The sequence below is a fragment of the Heterocephalus glaber genome, unplaced genomic scaffold, assembly GCF_053883595.1.
Source record: "Heterocephalus glaber isolate CG9 unplaced genomic scaffold, H.glaber_assembly_v1.0 deba00001509, whole genome shotgun sequence".
In the NCBI taxonomy this organism is placed as follows: domain Eukaryota; kingdom Metazoa; phylum Chordata; class Mammalia; order Rodentia; family Bathyergidae; genus Heterocephalus; species Heterocephalus glaber.
In genome coordinates, this window is record NW_028258325.1 from 58223635 (window position 1) to 58245905 (window position 22271).

Sequence of the window (22271 nt, forward strand, 5' to 3'; positions counted from 1 at the left end):
TTGCTGCAGAAACATGAGTGTTCATACATTCATGTAGTAGAATGACTTTAGGACCTCAGGAAAGATACACAGAACAGGCATGGGTGCGGTGTGTCAAATGGAATTTCTATTTTTAGTTTTTTGAGAAATCTATATACTTATTTCCACAGTGGATGAACTAGTTTACACTCCATCAACAATATATGATTTTATTTTTCCGACTTTACCCACATTTATTTTTGTTTTTGTTTTGAGATAGAGTCTTGCTCTTCCAGGCTGGCCTTGAACTCGCTATGTAGCCCAGGCTGGCCTCAAATACAGAGCGATCCTCCTGCCTTGGCCTCCCAAGTGCTGGGATTACAGGCATGTGGCACCATGCCCAACTAACATTTGTTGTTTTTTGAGTCCTAATAAGGTCATTCTTACTGGCATGCTAGAATCTCAGTTTTGTTTTAGTTTCTGAGCATTTCTAAATGTATGTATTTCCATTTGTATTTCTTCTTCAATGAAGTGTCTATTCATTTCAATTGTTCATTTTTCATTGGGTCTTTTATTTTTGCTGGTCTAATTTTTCTGAGTTCCTTATATATTCTAGATAATAATCCTCTTCTGAGGAGTAGCTGGTTATAAAATTTTCCCCTTCTTTAAGTTGTTTCTTCACTTTGTTGTTTGTTTCTTTTGTTGTGCTGAAGCTTTTCAACTTAACATAATGTCATTTGTTGGTTTTTGGCATTATTTTTTGTGCAATTGGGTTCTGCTAAATTTAATTTTAATTTCCAAAAGACATGGGAATGAAATTATAAAAATCAGAGTAGAAATTGATGAAATTGAGACAAAAATACAATGAACTAATGAATCAAATATTTGGTACTTAATAAAATGAAGTTTGGTTAATTAATCAAACTTACCAAAAGAAGGAAAGAGAAGACCTACATGAAAGCAATTAGAAAATAAAAAGGTGGGTGCCGGGGATTTAGCTGAGTGGTTTCGCTGCCTGTTGCACAAGCGCAAGGACCAGAGTTTGATCCCTGGTTCCAAAAAAGAAAAAAAAAAAAAAAGGAATGAAAAAGGCAAAGTCACAGTAGACAACACCAAAATCCTGAGGATAGTAAGTAGTGACTTTGCAAACCTGCATTCCAATAAACTGGAGAATTTAGAAGAAATGGATATATCCCTAGACACATACAAATCACCAAAACTGAACTAAGAATATATTAAAAGCTTGAATAGTCCAAAGCAGGAAAAGAAACTGAAATAGTGACAAAAAGAAAAAACCTACCAAGAAAGGCTCAGTACCCAGTGGATTCACCATGGAATTTTACATAATGGATTCAAAAAACTTCACAAAATTCTTAAAACTAATAAATTCAGCAAAGTGTCAGGATACAAAGTAAATACACAAAAATCAATAGCATTTCTATAGACCAAGAATAAACCCCCAGAGTAAGAAAAAAGGAAAACAATCCTATTCTTTATAGTAGATTCAATGTTTCTGATTTTGTATATGTTTTTGATCAATTTTGATTTGAGTACAAGGTGAGAGATATAGATTGAATTGTTCTTCTGCATGTGGATAACCAGTTTTCCCAGCACCATGTGTTAAAAAGATTATCTTTTCTCTAGTATACATAGCTGGATACTTTTGTTGAAGATGCTTCAAGTTGTTTTTGAATCTTCTGTTCTATTCTGTTCATTGACGTGTCTGTCTTTGTGCAGCACCATGCTGCTTTTACAAATGTGGCTTTGTAACATGACTTGAAGTCTGGGATCGTAATGCCTCCTGTCTTGCTCTTATTGCCCAGGATTGCTTTGGTTATTCTAGACTCTTTGATTTTCATACACATTATAGAATTATTTTTTTCTAGTTATATGAAAAAAACTGATTATTTTGATGAGGATTATACTGTATCTATCATTTTGGTAATATAGCCATTTTGATGCCTATCCAAGATCAGAGGATATTTTTCTATTCTGTAATGTCCTTTTCAATATATCTTCAGAGGAATATAATTTTCATTATAGAAGTCTTTTGCTTACTTGGTTAGGTTAATTGTGTGGTATTTAATTTAAGATGGTCATGTGATTTTTACCACCATATCTGTTTATGTGATATACTACATTTACTGATTTATGTATGTTGGACCATCCTTGCATCCATGGGATGAAACTAACTTGGTCATGATGTATAATCCTTTTAATGATCTATTATATTCTGTTTTCAAGCATTGTGTTGAAGATTTTTGCATCTATGTTCACTGAAGAAATTGGTGAGTAGTTTTTGTGTGTTAATCCCTTGCCCGGGATTAACATTTGGTAATGCTAGCTTCAGGGAATATGCTTGGCAGTGCTCCTTTCTTTTCCATTTGATCAAAGAGTTTAAGAAGTACCGACATCAGTTCTTCCCCAAAGTTCTGTGCACTGAATGGCTACAAGAGGAAGAAGAGACTCACAGTCTGGGAGAGATGTAAAACTTGGCCACTCATGTTGTGGGTCTTCCACACTAGGAAGTTTATATGAGACAGAGTAAAGCCAGAGACCAGCAGCAGCCAAGGATCAACAAAGGCCATGAAACAGTGAATGGGGAATCCTCACAATGTGCACAGACTCTAGATGAGCTGCCATCACCAATTAAAGGAGGAAAAGCGAGAGTGAAGAAAGGAAAGTGGCCTCTTTCCTTCCTGACTATACTGGGTCATCCTCCTTTTCTTGTTGCCTTTCAGTCTTACTGAAGTGTAGCCCCGGCCCGGGTCCACTAGTTGCAAATGGAAGTAAAGATTTCTGCAAGGGGCCTGAAGGAGCTCCTTAGCTTGTACCCTGATGGGTCATGGTGCTGAGGGTCATGACCAGAAGGTGTTCAAGTCTCACTGGGGATTTCACCCCAGCCAGGTACCATCAGCTGCCTGCAGGCCAATCTGCCTACCATGCAAAATCACAAGAGTAAAGAGGGGCTGAGAGAGGGAGGAAGATGTCACTACATGGCTCACCAAATGTCATTCAAGATGGTATGGAGAGGGTTAGTAGCATAAATGATAAAAGAATTTACCAAGAGTAGAATAAATGCAGACAGCTTACTGAAATATACACTGTGAGAGGAGAGCCATAAAGACAGGCGCCCATGCAAAGGGACTTGAAAGGCAAAGCTTTTATATGTTTGCTGACCCATGCTGGGGGATGTGGGCCCCAGAGACATTTGGCAAGATTGAATAGGTTACTTTTGATATGGAATAGACAGTCCTTGAGACACAATCAGTATGGGAACTCCTGCTCTTTTTGACAAGACCAACTCTGGTCACAGAACAGATGTTGCAAAATAGCTACTGGAGCCTGTTTTGCAGACCAGATTATTTTTGTTTTACTTTTCTATAGTCCCACCATCTGCTGTCTGCAATCTAGAGACCTACAAAAACCAGCGTTATAATTCAGTCCAAGTCTGAAAGCTGAGAGTCAGGAGTGCGGACAATGTTACTCCCGGTCAGTCCGAGGGCAGAGGAAGATGAGGCAATGTGAGGTGTCCCAGCTCAAGAAGTTGCCTCACAAGAAAGAAATGGTGAATTCCTCCTCCCATTTCCTTTTCTTTGTTCAGATCCTCAAAGGATTAGCTGATCCCACTCATGTTACGGAGTGCAACCTACTTTATAGAGTCCACAGATTCAGACACTAGTCTCACAGGAAACACCCTAGGTGCACCTGTGGCTCATTCAGTTTTATATATAAATCAGTCATTGCAAATAACTTCATGTTTTAAAGGAAGGGAGGAAAGCTCTAGGACATAGTGAATACAGTTGATTTCTTCAAGTACTTTTGTTTCAGTGAGCAGCAGCTTCTGGGGGACCTGGGGTCAAGATAATTGGTTTGGCATTTGTTTTAAAATCAAGGCAGTACCAAAAAAATATGAACATATAGGAGAAGGAGGGAAAAGTTGTTGGAGCAAATTTCCCAGGTAAATGAGAGAAGGCAGCTTCTAGTATGCGGATGAAGGTATGGATTTGTGATCATATTAAAGGCCCCAGAGGTCCACATGCTCAGGTTTGTTTGCTCATGCTGACCAAATCAAAGAGGGCCATTTGTTTTTATTAAAATTAAAGAAAGAAAGAAAAGGAGAAGTATGTACAAGACAGTGATTATAGTAATTCACTATGAATTTAAATTCAATTGAGTACCAAAGAAGAATGGGATATGGATCATGTTAACTAAAGGTGACCTTCCAATTATATTTATCTGGGCTCAGTCTTTCATTCTGCCTAAAGAGTCATATATTAAAAATTATAAAAAGACAATGAAATTAAAGAGTCATGGTTATAAAAAGTAAGGCCAAAAATATTTATTGAGAATGACCTGATTCTGGAATCTATTATACAAGTATGGTATAGAAGCTAATACATATGTGTCAGAAAGCCATTAGACATAGATCAAGATGCAAATTCAGGCATAAAGATAAATTTATTACACAAGTCATACTTTCAGTCTGTTTTGTTGTGAATTGTGTGGGAAAGTAAAGACTAAGATTTAGTATCAACCAACACAAGGAGCTTGGAGGTACTATGGTAAAGTCCAGAATTACAGAAATTAGGCCATAATACACTCATGAGGGCAATATTGTTAATTCTTATTCACTCAAAGTCATTCTTTCTTTTTTATTTTGTACATATTGTAATGTTTATTTTTATCACTATCTTTAATTTTTAATAATTTTTTCTATGTGATGTTGGAGATCAAACCTAGAGCCTTGTGCATGGTAGGCAAACACTCTACCACTGAGCTACATCCCTAGCCCATATTAAAACTTTATTGAGAAACTCATAATCTACTACTTTTTGGTGAACTTTGAAGGATACAAAAGTGAATCAGCTGTGGTCTCCACCCTAATGGAGCTTACAGTCCAGTCACTAATATCATTTGTACTCAACAAGTCTAAAATTCATGGGTACAGAGTTTGAACAAAAATTAAATGTGGACTTAGCATATGGGCCCTTAATTCCACAAAAGTAAAATTTATATTCACACACAATCTTACTCATGAAGTTCATAGCAATTTTATTTATAATGGCCCCCAACTGAAAAGAGCCCAGTGCCCTTTGATGGGTGAATGGTTAAGCAAGCTATAATATAACTATATCATGGGATACTCAACAGTTATAAAGAAGTGACTACAGACACACACACACAGTAACTTACATATATTTGTAGAGAAGTACACTAAATGAAAAAGCCAAGCTGAAAAGGTTGTATGCTATATGATTCCATTTATATACAATTATTGAAATGACAATGGGCTGGGTAGATTTCGCTCAGCGGTGCTGCCGCCTGCCTTGCAAGCACAAGGTCCCAAGTTTGATCCCGGTACGGAAAAAAAAGATAAAATTACACAGATGGACATCAGACCTCTCATCATTGGAGTCAGCCCAGGGGGCAGAATTAGGGAGGGAGCCAGGTGGATGTGGGTTGGCATGAAAGATCCTTTGATCAAACATCTTGACTATAGTGGTGGTCACGCAGATCTACGTGAGTGATAAAACTACACAGAACTAAATATATTTTTCATGCACATACACTCACTTGTTGTATTTTTAAAACTGGTGAAATCTGAATTAGGATGATTATTGCTTTAATTTCCTGGTTTTAATATTATATTACAGCTAAATCAAATGATACCATTGCCAGAAACTGGCCTAAGGTGCATACTATTTTTCTGTATTATATTTTACAACAGTATGAAAATATAATTTGCAATTACTCAATGATAAATGTAAATGTATTGTATACCTAAAATGTACCAATAAAAGAATTTAAGCAAAAGAAAGAAAGAAATGGACTGCAGGTTCTGTTATACCTGAGTCAGAATGCTCAATAATATTTATGAGTTTTACAAATTGAAATGAAAAATTAGAATAAATCATCTCAGTGAAAGAGCACCTCCACAACAGGCTTTGGAATGACCCCAATAAAATATCTTTTGTAAAATGATAATTAACAATGAAGCAGCACATTCTGTGGATCTAATTATTTCTTCATTTCAAAGAATTATATTCAAACTATTATAATCAAAAAACCATATAGCTTAAAACAAAACTAGAATAATACCTTCTATTTCTTGAGCATCAAGCATGTTCTAAGACTTGTGCTGAGCATATTTCAAACATTATCTCAGTTTTATTACTATAGTAATTATATGAGTCAATATTAGGTCTATTTTATAGGACAGTGATTTAGGCATAGACTATTTTTTTTCTTAAATTCATTTATTGGTACATTTTAGGTATACAACACAATTACATTTCTCATTGGGAACATGTACCTTTACATGATGTATCTTGGTTCTTGTTTTTCCCCATTTCTAGCCCTCCCTTCACCCCTTTCACCCTTCCCTATTTACAAAGACTTTATTTCCATTTTTTCCATTTCTCAGCATTTTTCCTTTCCCTTCTTTCCTTTCCCCTGCCCCTCCCAATACCCCTACCCCTTTGGACCTCTTCCTCCTATTTTGCATTATTGATTATTCATTCTAATCATTGGTACATTTTAGGTATACAGTATAATGACATTCATCATTGGAAATTTGCATCTTTACATAGTCTCTCTTGGTTCTTATTTTTCACCCTTGCCCAGCCCTACCTTCAACCTCTCCACTGCCCGCCTATTTACAAAGATTTTGTTCCTATTTTTCCACTTTGTCATATTAATTCCATTCCCTTCTTTCCTTTCCCCTACCCCTCCCACTTCCTTCCCCTTTGCCCCTTTTCTTCCTATTTCACAAAATAAGGACTAAAATGTATAATAGACTATTTAAATAACTGGTTGAAGTCAGAATTAGTGTAAAGTCTGGGATTACTTTGAAAAATCAATATGAAAATATGGTTGTGCAACATTTTCTCCTAGGATGCATTTTTGAAATGAATCTTTAGGCTTTTTCACCTAGTGAAAGTCACAGTATATGCTTATGCAAACCTAGATGGCAGAAGTTAAGTACATTCTCACAAATACGTAATGCTTTGTGCTGAAATGTGATGGCTACAATGTCACAAGGGGACAGAACTTTCTCCATTCTATTTTAATCTAATGGGACCACTGTCCCCTTTGTGGCCTGTCATTTACTCAAGTGGCCTTATGTCACATGACTATAATAATACATCTATGTTTTCTGCACAATGCAAACATTAAAAAGCCAACACTTACTGATACATTATCGCATACTGAAAATTATTGGCTGCTATGGGAAAAGAGGTAAAAATGAAACTGCTTGCCATCTTGTATAATTAATAAATATCATAATCATGACTTAAATTTCTTCAATAAAATGGCTAACATAGGCCAAGCATGGTGGCATCCTCCTATAATCCCAACACTTTGGGAGACTGAGGCAGTAGGATCCCAAATTCAAGCTCAGCTTGAAGAATTTAGTGACTTAATGAGAAACTACCTCAACAGTAAAAATAATAATAATGTCAGGTATGGTGGTACATGCCTGTAATCCTAGCACTAGGAAGGCAGAGGCAGGAAGATCACCATGAGTTTGAGGCAAGCCTGGGCTACATAGTGAGCTCAAGCCAAGCTTGAACCACATAGCAAGACCCTGTCTTGATGATGATGATGATAATAATAATAATAATAACAACAACAATAATAATAATAATAAAGGGCTGGGGCTGTAGCTTAGTTTGAAAGACCGAAGTTCTATCTCTAGAACTGGAAAAAAAAAGGTACCACAGATATGCTCAAGAATACTAAAAATCTTAATACATTATTTTTCAAAATAAATTACTATTGTAAGAATATGAGTGTGCATTACTTCCCTATGCAAATAAAGTTTGAATAACTGCTCTTATCTTCACTGACTCAAACCTCTAATTTTTAAATCTTTTCTAGATAGAAATACCAAAAATATTTTTCCAAGGACTATAATGCTACTGTAAAATAAAAATTCAAGAATTTCTCTTTAATTTAAATCTTTTCAAGTTTGTATGGGAGTTTCTCAAATAATGGGCCATAAATTTTATTTGAGTTTGGAATCTAATTCCCAGAAATCTGGAAAATACTAATGATGCTAACATCATGCTAATAATAGCAGTATCATGCATTCGTTTATAAATGTATTTTGAAAGATAAATTGTATTCTTTGCTTTTACAAGACTCTAATTCAGAATTTCTACTACAGTTTTTATTATTACTTGAAGATATTCTTCAATCCAGATTTCCATTCTTCCTTATACCTTCTTAGAGTTCAGAGGGTCTCACCTAACAGTCAAATTTCAGAATATACTTGGCACTCAAGTTTTAATAGAACACTGAAAGTTTGAAATGTGCCTATATTCTTGTTTTAAATTAATCATTTCTCTCAATTTCCCCAGAACATTTTATTAAGTGGAATTTAAAGGTTTTATGTAAAATATTCAACACTGTTAATTTATATCAGTTTTCAAATCTTATTTTAGACATGTCTAAATCTAATCAATGCATATGCCAATGTTTTTCAGGTCATTTGCATGTTCTGTAAAATGAAGAAAGGTCAAGTGAAAGACTTCTGCATCTCATCATTAACATATCATTTGCCATGGCACCAGTTCTAACTTTAGTTTGGTCCGATCACTTGAACATTTTGTCTCTAAGGGCTCAGAATAATCTACCAAGACTAAAATCATGAAGTTGGCCCATGCAAAGCTTTTCTTCTCCTCTCTGTATCCAAGCAGTCAGCAATTCAGTATTACAGTAGATGCATCATGGAGGTGGCTGCAGGGCGTCTGTCCTGTGATACCCTCCCTTCTCAAGCCAGGAGGGTCTAACAGGACCACTGGCCATGGGCAGACTGGAAATAGGGAAGCACGTCTGCCATCTCTCAAAATGAGGACAGAGCCCAGCTTGAACTGCATGACTACAGCTATGTGCTAATTACTGGGCCTTATTCCCTTTAAACTTTTGCAGCATAGGAAAGTTTGAGATGCACAGGCATTTGGTGATACCATTAGTCAACCCAATTTCAGTCAATAGTTTGGGCTGATTCTGTCTTCATTCTCTCCTCTTCAACCATACAATTTTTACCACATAAGATATGCTAATTGTTCTTTAATAAATTTTCATTCTAGTCTCAAATTTCAAGACTTTTCAGTCAATTGATTGATAACATTTTCCACATCGTCTACATCTTCATAGATTATATTATAATGTCAAGCAAATAGATGACTAAATCATTTCACTGTTATATGTCAACATTCTCAGGAGTGTCATGTTAAATAAATATTGTTCGTTTTAACTTACTCAAAACAAGCACATTACATACAGTTTGTATAATTATGCACTCATAAGAAAACAGAACTGTTTTCATTTTTACCTTGGTAGTCATCTGAAACTTATAAAGTCATAGAGACTTATAAAGCTACACACTGGTTTCTCTCTATATTTCCTTAAGTCAGTTTCCATTCTTTCTCCATCATGAGGTGTTGAGTAGTTGCTATTTCTCTTTATTTGGCCTTTCATCATGAATATGATCATTTTCCATATACCACAAAGGAAAAATGCCTCATACTTTTTCCATACATTAAAAAATACTTTTTATGTTTTCTTTCACTTCTTGTACCTAACCTTGAAATTGAAAATTTACTGAGATGAGAGAAGCTGAGAAAACAAAGAAAGGCATTGCTTCAAATTGTGTATTTGCACAAAAAAATTATATCAACAAGTCAAAATTCTGATGATAAAAAACTTCCTGAAAATATATGAATGTAAGTTGGGCAAATGCATCTGGCAGACACAAGATGCTCACATGGAGTGAAGAGCTAGGATGGAAAAGTAAGCACCAATGAGAGAGTTTAGTGAGATGGACCAGATCCGTGTGATTTTTAAGGCTTCTTCTGCAATTCTGCATCTCTAAAAATGACTTATCACATATATAAGGAACAGTTTCTTTGCACTGGTTTTCCCTTAGATACCAATTTTGGAAGTGATCCAGTCCCGGAGGGCAGTCACTCTTGTATAAACACCAGGTTTGTCGGGTTTCCCACATTCGTCTCCCCAGCTCACTATTCCAGCAAGGTACCAGATATCTCTAGCATCAGCACTAACCAAAGGTCCTCCAGAGTCACCCTAAAGAAAAAGTAATTCATAATTAATTTTATTACAGAAGAATGTTGTTTTTCTCAGTTAAAAATGTAATCAAAGTGATGAATTTCAAAAGTCTTCAGTGTGTTCAGACCCAGAAGTGATTCCCTCTGTCAGTTATTCACTCCAATACCTGGGGAATTGTCTTGGCCTCACAGTTCAGCACTTTGAGACTGAAGGCTGTATCTCTTTGGAAAATTGTTATGGTTTATATCTAGATGTCCCCCAAAGCCTGATGTGCTCATAGCTGGGGCTGCTGAGAGGTGATTGGATCACAGAAGTGTGAGCTTATCAGTATATTAATCTGCTAATGACTTTATAGCTAAGTATGATGTTGGGAGGTGAAGCCTGGTGGGAGGAGGTGAGTCACTGAGAGGATGGACTGAGGGGGATGTCCCCCATACACACCTTTGATCTTCCCCTCTCTCTCTGCTTCCCAACATCATGCTATGAGCTGTTTCTCCTCTGCTTTGCTGCCCTGCCCAGGAGCCAGCTGAGACCATGGACCGAAACCTCTATAAATTGTGAAAGTAAATCATTCCTCCTTTAACTTGTGAAAGTTAGCTATTTTTTCCCAGTAGGAAGAAAGTAACTAAGACAAGAATAATACTCCTAACTTATCTGATATATCTGACAAAATAACTTCCTCGGTGGTTGCCACGTATTATTGCGGCATAACTACCCCTGAAAAGGTCAAAGAGTCTATCACTGAAAAGCTGCACAGATGTTAAAATCAGACACCTGAATTTCAACCTCCAGTTTGGGCTTTCCAAGTTGCTAAGACCTTTAACTTACTTATTTGTAAATGCTCTTAATAATACCTGTGATAAATATTACGAAGATGAAATAAGACTATGAATATAAAGTGCTAAGCCTAACACAAAGTAAAATTCAGGAAATACGTCTAGAAAACCACTAATACCAATTGTTTCTGTCTTGCAAAGCTTAGAAGTCTGTCTCTTTATACAGGTCATAAGACAGAGGTACTGGCTGATCATTCCAGTACCTGGCAGATCCTGGGCCTCTAGGTATGGATCCATCTCACATGTGTGGTACTCTACAAAGCTCTTACTTAATTAGCATATTAAATCATTAGTTCCTGTAATTCTTTCAACAAATCATAGAGCTCGTTTCCATTTTGTCCAGCTTAGCAATAAAGAAACAAAAACACAGAGAAATTATTTGCTTGAGATCATGAACTGATCAGTAGCAGAACTGAACTAGAATCTAGAGTAATCTAACCAGTAGTCCCTAGGTTATACAAACTTCCTGGTAAAGTTCCTTCATCCTTTTAAATCTAAGAACATTAGTAATAGCTGAAAACAATAATAGCATAGCCAAATTTAAAATAATGTTTTTGTTTGTATATTTATTTATTTATTTTGCAGTACTGAGTGTTGAATCCAGGATCTTTGGACTGAGATATAACCCAGCCCTTTTTGATTTTTTACTTTAAGACAGGGTCTCCAGCCCTTTTCTTTCTTTTCTTTTCTTTCTTTCTTTCTTTCTTTCTTTCTTTCTTTCTTTCTTTCTTTCTTCTTTTTTCTTTCTTTCTCTCTTTCTTTAATTCTTTTCTTTCTTTTTTCTTTCTTCCTTCCTTTTCCTTCTTCTTCCTTCCTTCTTTTTCTTTCTTTCTTTCTCTTTCTTTTCTTTCTTTTTTTCTTCCTCCACCCTCTCTTTTCTTTCTTTTTAAAATTTTGAAATAGGGACTTGCTCAGTAACTATTGTAAGTTGCCCAGGCTGCCTTGAGTTTATGATTCTCCTGCCTCAGCCTCCCAGCACCACCATGCCAAGCAATGTGTTTGTAATTTTTAAATCAATTAACTGGTGAGAATTTTCTGATACCCTCATATGTGACAAATAATACACAAAAAGTATAACCACATGGGCCTTGCTTAGTCACATTTTTGCCAACTAATCAATGTAACCAATGTATCTGTGCTTCTGTTTAAAGATAACTCATTTAATACATATGGGTGGTATGTTATCACTGAACTCATAGTCAATAGCACTGTTACTCAAAGCATACCTAATGTACATATTTTCTCCATGTGACACCTAATAGTCTTTATATACTACTACACTTCAGCATTACACTTGGAGACTACTGCAAACAGTAAAATCATCAGTGACAAGCACAAACTTGTAAAAAAACATAGCATTAAATAGACCATGAAAAGGAGACTTGTTACAATCAAACCCAAAACTAAAAAGTACAGTGTCACCATTTTAGATGTCAAGCGGAAGCATGAACTTTGGGTACAAGAGTATTTTACCACTCTGTTCATGCTTATTAGTGATCCTAAAAATGTTCTGAGTATTACTTTGGAGTTAAAAACATGTTTTAGTGAGTACATATATTTGCAAATATAGACTCTTCAAATAACCAAGGTTGAGGGTTGTTGTGGCCCAGATATAAAATGTCCCCCCAAAGTCTCATGTGTTCAGAGGTGGGGATTTTGGAAGGTGACTGGATCATGGGGGCACCATACTTGAGTTCAGCAGCTGAGTGTGCTGTTAGGAGATGGGACCTGGTTACAGGTAGGTTCTTAGGGGCATGACCTAGAAGAGTAGATCTCCGCCCAGGCTCATCCCTTCTCTCTTTGTGGTTCCTGGCCACCAAAATGCAAGCAGCTTTCCTCCACTGTGACCACTGCCATACTGTTTCTCCCTTAATGTGGGTCTGACATGCATGGACTGCTTTCTGAAACTATGAGCAAAAATAAACCTTTCTTCCTTTAAAGTTTGGGGGTCAGCTATTGCATTCCAGCTATGAGAGGGCAACAAAAATAAGTGCATTTTCAAATTACATATATTTTATCATTTGATTTCATTTTAGGAGGTTTGTTTATGGAATCAACTTCAATTTTCTGTAAGATGTTTTAATGGGACCTGTGTACCTTTCTCCATGTATTCCCCCAGTAGCAATCAGGGCCACAAATCAGAAAAAGAAATAGAATTAAGTGAGCTTTGACAGAGATAAGGAGGAAGGTCAATTGGGTGAAAGAGTTCAGTGTTGCAAAATAAACATTGCTAGAAGGACCAACCCAAAAATAAAGGCAGGAAAGAACTATGTGATATAATAGGTACATTGAGGAACCAATTGAAGCAAAAACAGGGAGGAAAACATGAAAACCTGTAAGCAAAATTCTTAGAAATAAATCATATACAATTTTATAGATTCAAATTGGAAAGTATATCAAACACCATGGAATTTTAAAAAAGAACATGGATCTTAGAGAGTAGAATAAAGTCTGTACAATAATAAAGTTAAAAATTGTAAGAGAGGAGAAAATCCAACATGGCTGACCAGAGAAGGTGTTATGTCAGATGTGCCCAGAGAGGATTCACTGAAGCCACAGTGGCTTCTCCTGTGGTGGAGAAGAGACTGACACACTGAAACAGAAAATTAATGAGAAAGATGATATGTGTAGTTCAAACCAAATATCTAGATCATTGAAAATGGGAAGTAATGCCACTATGACTGGTCCACATGGCTGTGCCCCACTCCTTTATGGAGCAGCCATCATGAGAGCATCCCAACAGCCTGAGGAAATGAATGGGTAATGCAGAGGCTGGACCCCTGGAACTGACTGCACACACCCCTTCTTCCCCTCCAAACACTGGGATTGCTGCAGCTTGGCAGCATCTTTGCCCACACTCACTGTGGGCAAGGAAAGCGGCCCTCACTCTGGGCAGAGAGGATAAACAAATGAACAGGGATGCAGACTCCGCAGGTGCATGGCCCTGCCATCCCCTCCAGTGGACCCTACCGCGAAGAAACGTGCCCAGTGACTCCCATGATACCATGGGGGAAGACTCTAAACCAAGACTAAGGACAACATCAGATTCTCCCTGCTGGTCCTGAGGAGAGAATCCTTCAGGCTGAGGTAGTTCAGGTTTTGAGTGCAAAGGAAAGGTGGAGAAATTGGTGTTGCTGCCTGCAATCAGACTATAACTAAGGCAAGAAGGGAATTGTGTGAACACTCAGGCAGTTTAACATAGTGGTCACATGAGAATCACATGTGCATTCTCTTGTTGGAGGATTTGATTTGGGTTCCTAATGGAATTTTTTTTTGCTTTGATTTAGGTGTTGATTTTTCTCTTCCTCTTTATCATCTCTCTATTTCGTTTTTTCAATTCAAGCTTCTGTAACAGTACTATTTTCTCATTTTTACTTGTTTCTCCCACGTTTTAAATTCTTCTTTTCAAGTTTTTTTGTTATTCTGGTCTCTCTCTCTCTCTCTCTCTCTCTCTCTCTCTCTCTCTCTCTCTGTTACTCCTTTCTCTCATATTAAACACCTGTCCTCTCTATTTTATTCTTTTTCCTCTTTCTTATTTTACCTAGTCCCCTTTTCCTCCCCTGGCTTTTATCCTCCTTTCAGGTGCATAAACATATCAACAGGTTCCAGCAACCTCATAGCTTTCCTCAATTTCAAAATAAACCCCCTCTCCTTACCTTACATTCCACCTTCTCATCCACAAATATCTTCTTAAATTACTCAACACTAACCTTTTAATCATACTAAAATACCTCCAAAAGAATCTAATCTCCTATTTTTTACCCATTGCTATTTCTCCTGTTTACCTCCCCTCCTACTGACTTACACTATTCTTTCACCCTTCCCTTCATCCCTGCCCTTCACTTCTCCTTCTATATCACAGACTAATAACAATAGAATATAGTATGTAAAAATTTGGATAAAGGGTGAAAGTATAAATGCAAGGTTTATCACATATAAGTGATACATTATCGGATCTGTTGATACTGTTATAACCAGTAGTAATTCTTTCCTCAAAACAGTGACATGGTCCAAACCACTTAAATAGCTGAAGGGGTAAATATTATCTCTGGACAAATAAAACTGAAAACATATCATTGGAAGTCACTAATGAAAAAGATCTTCATATCAACTATAATCTCTTCTCACCCTACTTGACATTAATACACATTAGGAAAAGAAAACTTTGTATAAATGTTTTAATACTAAATTTATTGAGCCATAATTAAATTAATACAAGTTACATTTGGCCTCTATAATTATAAGTGCTCAAACTGGTGGCCATTAGCTTGCAGACAATTATTAGTATGGTGAACAGCTAAAATGTGTGTACATTTTTTGGCAGACGCTGTATGAGAAAATGGGGCAACAAAATGCTCCCAAGATAGACCCAGGGTCCACCAGTGGAGAAGAAATCAAACACCAGGTAGTGGATCTTTAAAAAATGATTAAAGATGCGTTTAAAAAAACTTGGTGATTATCTCTTTTCTAACCTTTGCTAAACATCTTGGCCACCTGGTAAACACTAAAACACAGAAGGATACAATAAAACAAAACTCTTCTACGAAGTCCCTGAATCTGAACATTTGGGTCATAACTAAAAATTTCCAACATTATTAACCTCCCAAAGAGTTCATTCCAGTATAAATTATTTATTTCTTTATAAAAACTGAAGCACATGTAAAAGCCTTCTCACATTCTCCTCCAACTGTTTCTCAGGGGTATAAATTCACTGATATACTGTACACTATCTTTTACATATATATGTCATAAAGTCTCTCACTAGTATGAATTCTTTGATGTACTTTAAGGGTTGAACTTAGCCTAAAGGAATTCCCATATTTGTTACATTCAAAGGTTTCTCACCAGTATGAACATTCTCATGTACTTTAAGGTCTGAACTGAGCCTAAAGGATTTCTTGCATTTGCTAGATTGAAAGGATTTCTCATGACTATCAACACTCTGATGTTAAGTTGTCCATAGACACAAAAGGCTTTGCGCCAGAGAATAGACTTAACACATAAATTGAAGTTGTAGAAACAGACAACAAACGCACCAGATTCAGGTGGTACATTTGATCAAAGCAACATGAAAGAGAGAGAGCACAAGATCCTGCCCTTTGCAGTGTGTCACTACACTTGTCCATTGGATCCACTATGAAGCTGATACAGATGATGCAGCTGCACACATTCCATTCCATGCTGTTGTGGCAGAACCTCAGCTTCTCTCCCACGGGGTATGAGATATAGAATTCTATGAGTGTGCCTCAGGGCCATTGCTGCTTAAACAGCACAAAGGAAATCATATTATGTCAGAAACAGGGAAAGACATTCCCACACAAGTTGCTAAAGCTCAACAGGTTGTCAGGACCCTTTATCTCTTGTTCAGGAAGTGTTCCAGGGCCAAGGCCCAGTCTTATGTGACCATGTAGAAGTTGAGAGATTGCATGAATGAGAGTCCTTTTCCTAGTACTCTTTATGGATTATCAGATTATTTGTACTGAAGGAAAATTAAGAGAATTTTGAAACCCTTGTTTTGTATGTTTTATGTATAAAAGTCTTCCAGCAAAAATCATGTACTAGCTCTAAACTGTGGCGACCAGCCAGGTGAGACAAGCAGTTTGAAGCTCTGAGGCCGTCCCGGGCCACGGCCACGGCACTGTGAGGTCTGCTTAGCCGCGCAGGGGCCTCCAACGCTCAGCCCCCCACCCCACCCCACCCCGTGCGCCTCCTACCTTCTGGCTTTTCTGCTACCTGGTCCCACACTACAGAGGCACAGGAGATTATAAAGACCCTTGTCCTGAGCACCACAAGATAGAGCAGAAATTAGTAACAGAAAGAGGGCTTTGCAGGCTCCTCGATGAAAACTGAAGCTTAGCAGAAAAGTAAAGAGAATCTCTGCAATAAAGGCACATCAGACCACTGTACTTGGTCTGCTGCTGGACTGCTGAGACTCACTGACTTGTATATGCACAGGGATTCCTACGTTGCCTACTGTGACAGAAGAGACATACCCTGAAGGAGGCCCATAATTTCTATTGCTATTTGCAAAAAAGAAAAAAAATTTTTTCTCTCTTATTTTTAAATCTTAATTTTTACTTTTTTTCTACCCTTCAAAGTTTTACTTTTCTTTCTTTTCTTTCTTTTATCTTTTCTTTCTCTCTCTCTCTCTCACTCATTCTCTCGCTGTCACACATTGCTCCTCATCTCCCCATTTGTTCCTTTCTGCACTGAATTTGGATTTCTCCCTTATTGTTTTTTTCTTCTCTTTTTCCTTCTCTTGATTATCATTAGGTTTAAAGGAAAGTAAATTCGGTATCTAGACTCCCTGTTGCTGTTAGGTGATTCTATTCACATCTTTGTTCTTTCATTCTGCCTTTTTCTCTTGCCTTTAACAACTTCTTAGAGTTTGTGTGATCTTTCTGTGTCTTCTGGCCTCACCGCTAATCTTACCTGTTCTTTTTACCTTTCCTTCCCTCCCCAACTCCTTTTAACTCCCCAACTCGAAGGGGAAAGATGCTATATTGACAAGTTTATTCATTATAAACTTATGTTGGGTTAGTCCTCGGATTTAATTTAACACATAGTTAAAAGTGATAGATTAATAACCACCACAAATTGTCATTTTTCTAAGCTGGTCTTGATGCTATGGTATTGCTGACTATGTCATTTGGGCTAACATGTTGTGATTGATCTAATTAGTTTCCTTCCTGGTATAAGAAAAATATAATAGCTTCAGAGTCATTAGAGTCTCAAAACCCAAACACAAGCTGTATCTAGAAGACACCTCTGAAAAGCAATCATTCCACAAGGGTTTTAAACACAAGCAACAAAAATACCTACATTAAGCAATTTTGAAATATCAAGCCAGGAATTAAATCAAGGACAGTACCAAAAACAAAACTGAGAAGACACTTAAGCAAGGCACAAACTCAGGCTTCCACACCACAAAAAGGAAATTCTGGGGGAAATGAGGTGGAAAAGTCTGATAAGCAACCACTTGGACACCCTGAACTGATAGCACAGGAAGTAACAAAGCAGATGCATGAGGCTCTAGAAAATTTCAAAACAGAAATAATCTCCCAGATAAATACAGACATGGTGAGCAGAGTAAAAGACATGATTAGAAGCTCTAGAGGAGAAACAGATAAGAAAATAGATGAGATCAGAAACATGCTGGAAGCCATGAATGCCCAGCATAAGAAATGGAAAACTTGATCACCAACATAAGAAAGAAATGGAATCCATGAAAGAGATTCAAACAGATATTCAGGAGATTAAAAACTCCATTGAAAGCATGCAGAGCAGACTAAGAGACTCCGAAGACAGAATATTAGATATAGAAGACAGGACTGCAGTTAAGGACCATGAAAGCAGATATTTCTTTTTTTTTTTTGCCCCAGTAAGTTTATTGGTACATTTTAGGTATAAAATACAGTTACATGTATCATTGGGATCTTGGACCATTACATGAGTATCTTCGTTTTTATTTTTTTCCCCTTCCCTTGCCCTCCCTTCACCCCCTCCACCCTTTCCTATTTGCAAAGACTTTGTTTCCATTTTTTTCCTTTTCTCATATTTTTTCTTTGCTGTTCTTTCCTTTCCCTACCCCTTCCATTTCCCCTGATCCTTTAGAACTTTTCTTCCTATTACACAATCTCAATTATACATTTTTTAAGTTACAATACCAAGATCTAGGAGACATTATCACAGATTTTGCAGAATTTAAAAGGATACAGAAAGCATATTACAGGGCTGGAGATTTAGCTCAGTGGTTCTGGCACCTGTCTTGCAAGTGCAAGGTCCTGAGTTTGATCCCCAGTACCAAAAAAAAAAAAAAAAAAAAAAAGAAAGGATATTACAAAAATCTGTTATGAAATAAATTTGACAACTTCTAAGAAGTACCTTGGAAGACAAATTAATGAAACTAACTCTAGAGGAGATATAAAATTTGAATTGCACCTATTAAAGAAAGTATATTCCTAGCTTGAAAACCTACCTATATGACAACAACAGGCTCATATACATTTTAACTGATAAATTATATCAAACATTTAAAGCAGAAGAAAGAAGGAACACTTCTCCCCTCATTTTAGGAACTCAACATTGTGCTAATCCTAAAACTGGATAAAGATAATAGAAGAAAAAAGTATGAACATACATAGAAATTTGCTTAACAAAACAAACTATTAGAAGTCAGATCTGGCAGTATGTAGAAACTGGTTTTGTTATAGGGATGGCAGTGTTGGTTCAGCATTGGAAGATCCACCCCCAAAAGTCATCATTTTAACAGAAGAAAGGAAAAAGCCATATGATCCTGTCACTAATTGGAGAAAAAGTATTGGACTAAATTCTACAGCAAGTCATGGTAAAAGCTATCAGGAGACTAGAAGTAGAACAGAAACTTCTCAACAGATTAAAGACATGTACTCCATACTTCCAGCGAGAAGGACTTATATGAATGGAGAAGACACAATGCTTTCTCCTTAAGGTGGGGAACAAGGGCAGATATGCTCACTCTTTATCTGTCCATTAAACTTTGAAACCTAGTCCCCACCAAAATAGTCTAGCAATAAGATGGAACAATTAGGATAGGATTGGCAAGGTAGAAGCAAAATCTTTATATGTAGATGAAATGATCATCTACAGAGAAAATACCCTCTAGAAATCTCTAGGAGCCCCTAGAACTTGTATTTGAATTTAGCAGGATTAGAAAACACAAGGTATATATAAAACTTCAGGTCTATGTATACTTGCTATAAATGAAGAATTGGATATTGAAATTTAAAAGTTACGTAGGAGTACAAAGGACCTAGAAAAGTTAAAAAAACAAAAAACAAAAACAGTGTTGGAAGACGTTTAGTACCTAATTTTAAGACTTCTTCTAAAGCTACAGTAATCAAGGCAGTGTTGGTGTAAGGAAAGACATACAGATCATTGAAATAAAACAGAGACTCTAGAAATAGAACCACACATATGTGGTCCACTGAGTTTTGAAAGATTATTTAACATTAGCATTTTATAGAATATAAACTCAACTCAAGAGCCAAGGAAGAGATAGTGTTTTCAGCAAATGGCACTAGAACACCTGTTATCTGTATATAAAATTAACCTCAACCCTTTATTTCCATACATGAAAATAACTTGAAGGGATCTATAAACCTAAATATGAAAGCCTAAAAGTATAAAACTTTAAGAAGAAATTATAAGGGAAAATGTTTATGAATTCAGGGTAGGCAAGAGCTACCTAGTATACAAAAGACATCATGTATAAAAGAAAAAAATTGATAAATGAGATTCCATCAAAATTTAGAACTTTAAATGACATCATTAAAATGAAAAGTAGTCCTTAAACAGACCATATTTACAATGCATATAACCTATGACCAGAATACATAAAGAATCCTTACAGCTCATTAATAGACAACCCATTTAAAAAGTAGACATAAGAAGATGATAAATAGCCAGAATAGCACAAGGAAAGGTGTGCAAGTCTAGAATCAGAAAAATATTCATCAGTACAATAATAAGATTGAATTATACACTCATTAGGGAGATGAAGTTCAAAGTTTTAAAAGCCTTGTCATGATATTTTCTTTTTGTTGGATTCTCCCCCTTTGCGTTTAATTTGTCACAACCAATGGATTCATTCTGCTGGGTTTCCTGGGGTTGTAATCCTCATTGTCTTTTCCTAGGGTATTGTCTAAAATTTTTTGGAGTGCTGGTTTGATATTCATGAAGTTCCTGAGGTGCTATTTATCACGAAAGTATCTTATTTCTCAATCAATTCTGAAAGATAGTTTTGCAGGGTACATCAATCTGGTGTGGAGGATGTTTTCCTTTAGGGCTTGAAATACATCACTCCAAGCTCTTCTTGCCTTGAGGGTTTTCATTGAGAAGTCTGCTGTGATTCTGATGGGCTTTCCTTTGTATATGATTTGTTTCTTTTCTCTCACTGCTTGTAGAATTTTGTTCTTCTGTTAGATTTCTGGAATCCTAACTATTATATGCCTATGTGTAGTTTGTTTGTTTTTTTTATCAAGGCTAGCTGGAGTCCTATAAACCTCACTTATCTGTATGTCAAGTTCTTTTCCCCTCCTTGGGAAGTTTCCTGCCATCACTTCTGTGAACATGTTTTTTATGTCATCTGCACTCTCTCCTGTTTCTTCATTGACTCCAATCAGTCTTATGTTATTCTTCTTTGCATCGTCCACCAGCTGCAGGATTGATTTCTCATGTTCCTTTAAAGTTTTAAAGCAATTATTTTCCTGGTCACTAATTGCAATCTTTTCTTCTATATTTGAAATTCTATCCTCACATTGGTTCATTCTGCTATGCAGACTTTCGATGGAGTTTTTAATCTCCTGGTAATCTGTTTGTGTCTGTTTTATGGATTCCATTTTGTTCCTATGTTGGGATTCCATCATGTTCCTCAGATCCTCTATTTTTTTATCTGTGTCCTCTCTAGATTTATTAATCATGTCTTGCACCATGAGCAAAATCTTTGCTGTTATCTGAGTAATTATTTCTGATTTCATTTTTCCCAGATCCTCTTTTGTTGCCAGTTCAGAGAGTCCAGGTGGTTGAGTATCAGATTGTTCCATCTCGTTTCCCTTTGCGGTTGCTGTAGGTGATCCTGAAGTCTATTTTTGAGGCTTGTTTATGTGCCTTCTCATTTCCACAGGTGGAGGGTGCTTCTGGCACCCATGCGACTCACCTTCTCTGCCCTAGGAGCTTGGGATGGCAGTGGGGGAGCTTCCTTCTGGGTGCTGGGACCAGCTCAGCTTCTCTGCCCTAGGAGCTTGGGATGAAGGTGTGGGAGCTTCCTTCAGGGTTCTGGGACTGGCTCACCTTCTCTTCCGTAGGAGCTTGGGATGGCAGCGGGGGAGTTTCCTTCTGGGTGCTGGGACCGCCTCAGCTTCTCTGCCCTAGGAGCCTGGGATGGCGGTGGAGGAGTTTCCTTCCAGGTGCTGGGACCAGCTCAGCTTCTCTAAACAGAGATTTCTTAAAGATAGTAAGGGACCACGAGAAATCAATCCAATACCTGCTAGATGATGCAAAGAAGAATAACATAAGACTCATAGGAGTCCATAAAAAAACAGGAGAAAGTAACTGACATAAAAACCTGTTCACAGAAGTAATAGTAGAAAACTTCCCAGACAGAGGCAGAGAATTGGATGTACAGATAAGTGAGGCATATAGAATGCCAACCAGCCATGACCAAAAAAAATCTACACCTAGACATATAATAGGCAAGATCTCAGAAACCCAACAGAAGAACAAAATTCTACAGGCAGTTAGAGAAAAGAAACAAATCACCTACAAAGGGAAGCACATCAGAATCACAGCAGATTTCTCAACACAAACCCTCAAATCAAGGAGAGCTGGGAGTGAAGTATTTCAAGCCCTAAAAGAAAATAA

General features: G+C 36.9%; 1 protein-coding gene across 23 annotated transcripts in view; it reads right to left on the reverse strand.

Annotated features, from left to right (window-relative positions):
- Positions 1 to 4285: 4285 nt before the first annotated feature.
- Positions 4286 to 22271, reverse strand: part of LOC101702191 (transmembrane protease serine 11E) — a 155484-nt gene continuing 137498 nt past the window's right edge. For 22 of the 23 annotated variants that reach the window (XM_087187743.1, XM_087187737.1, XM_087187732.1 and 19 more), the window contains one exon: positions 4286 to 10053. In XM_087187743.1, the coding sequence (XP_087043869.1) occupies positions 9892 to 10053 (162 nt within the window). In that variant the 3' untranslated portion in view covers positions 4286 to 9891. Of the gene's footprint in view, positions 10054 to 20270; positions 21841 to 22271 lie in introns of those variants that run through there. The other variant, XM_087187750.1, reaches the window with a different exon arrangement.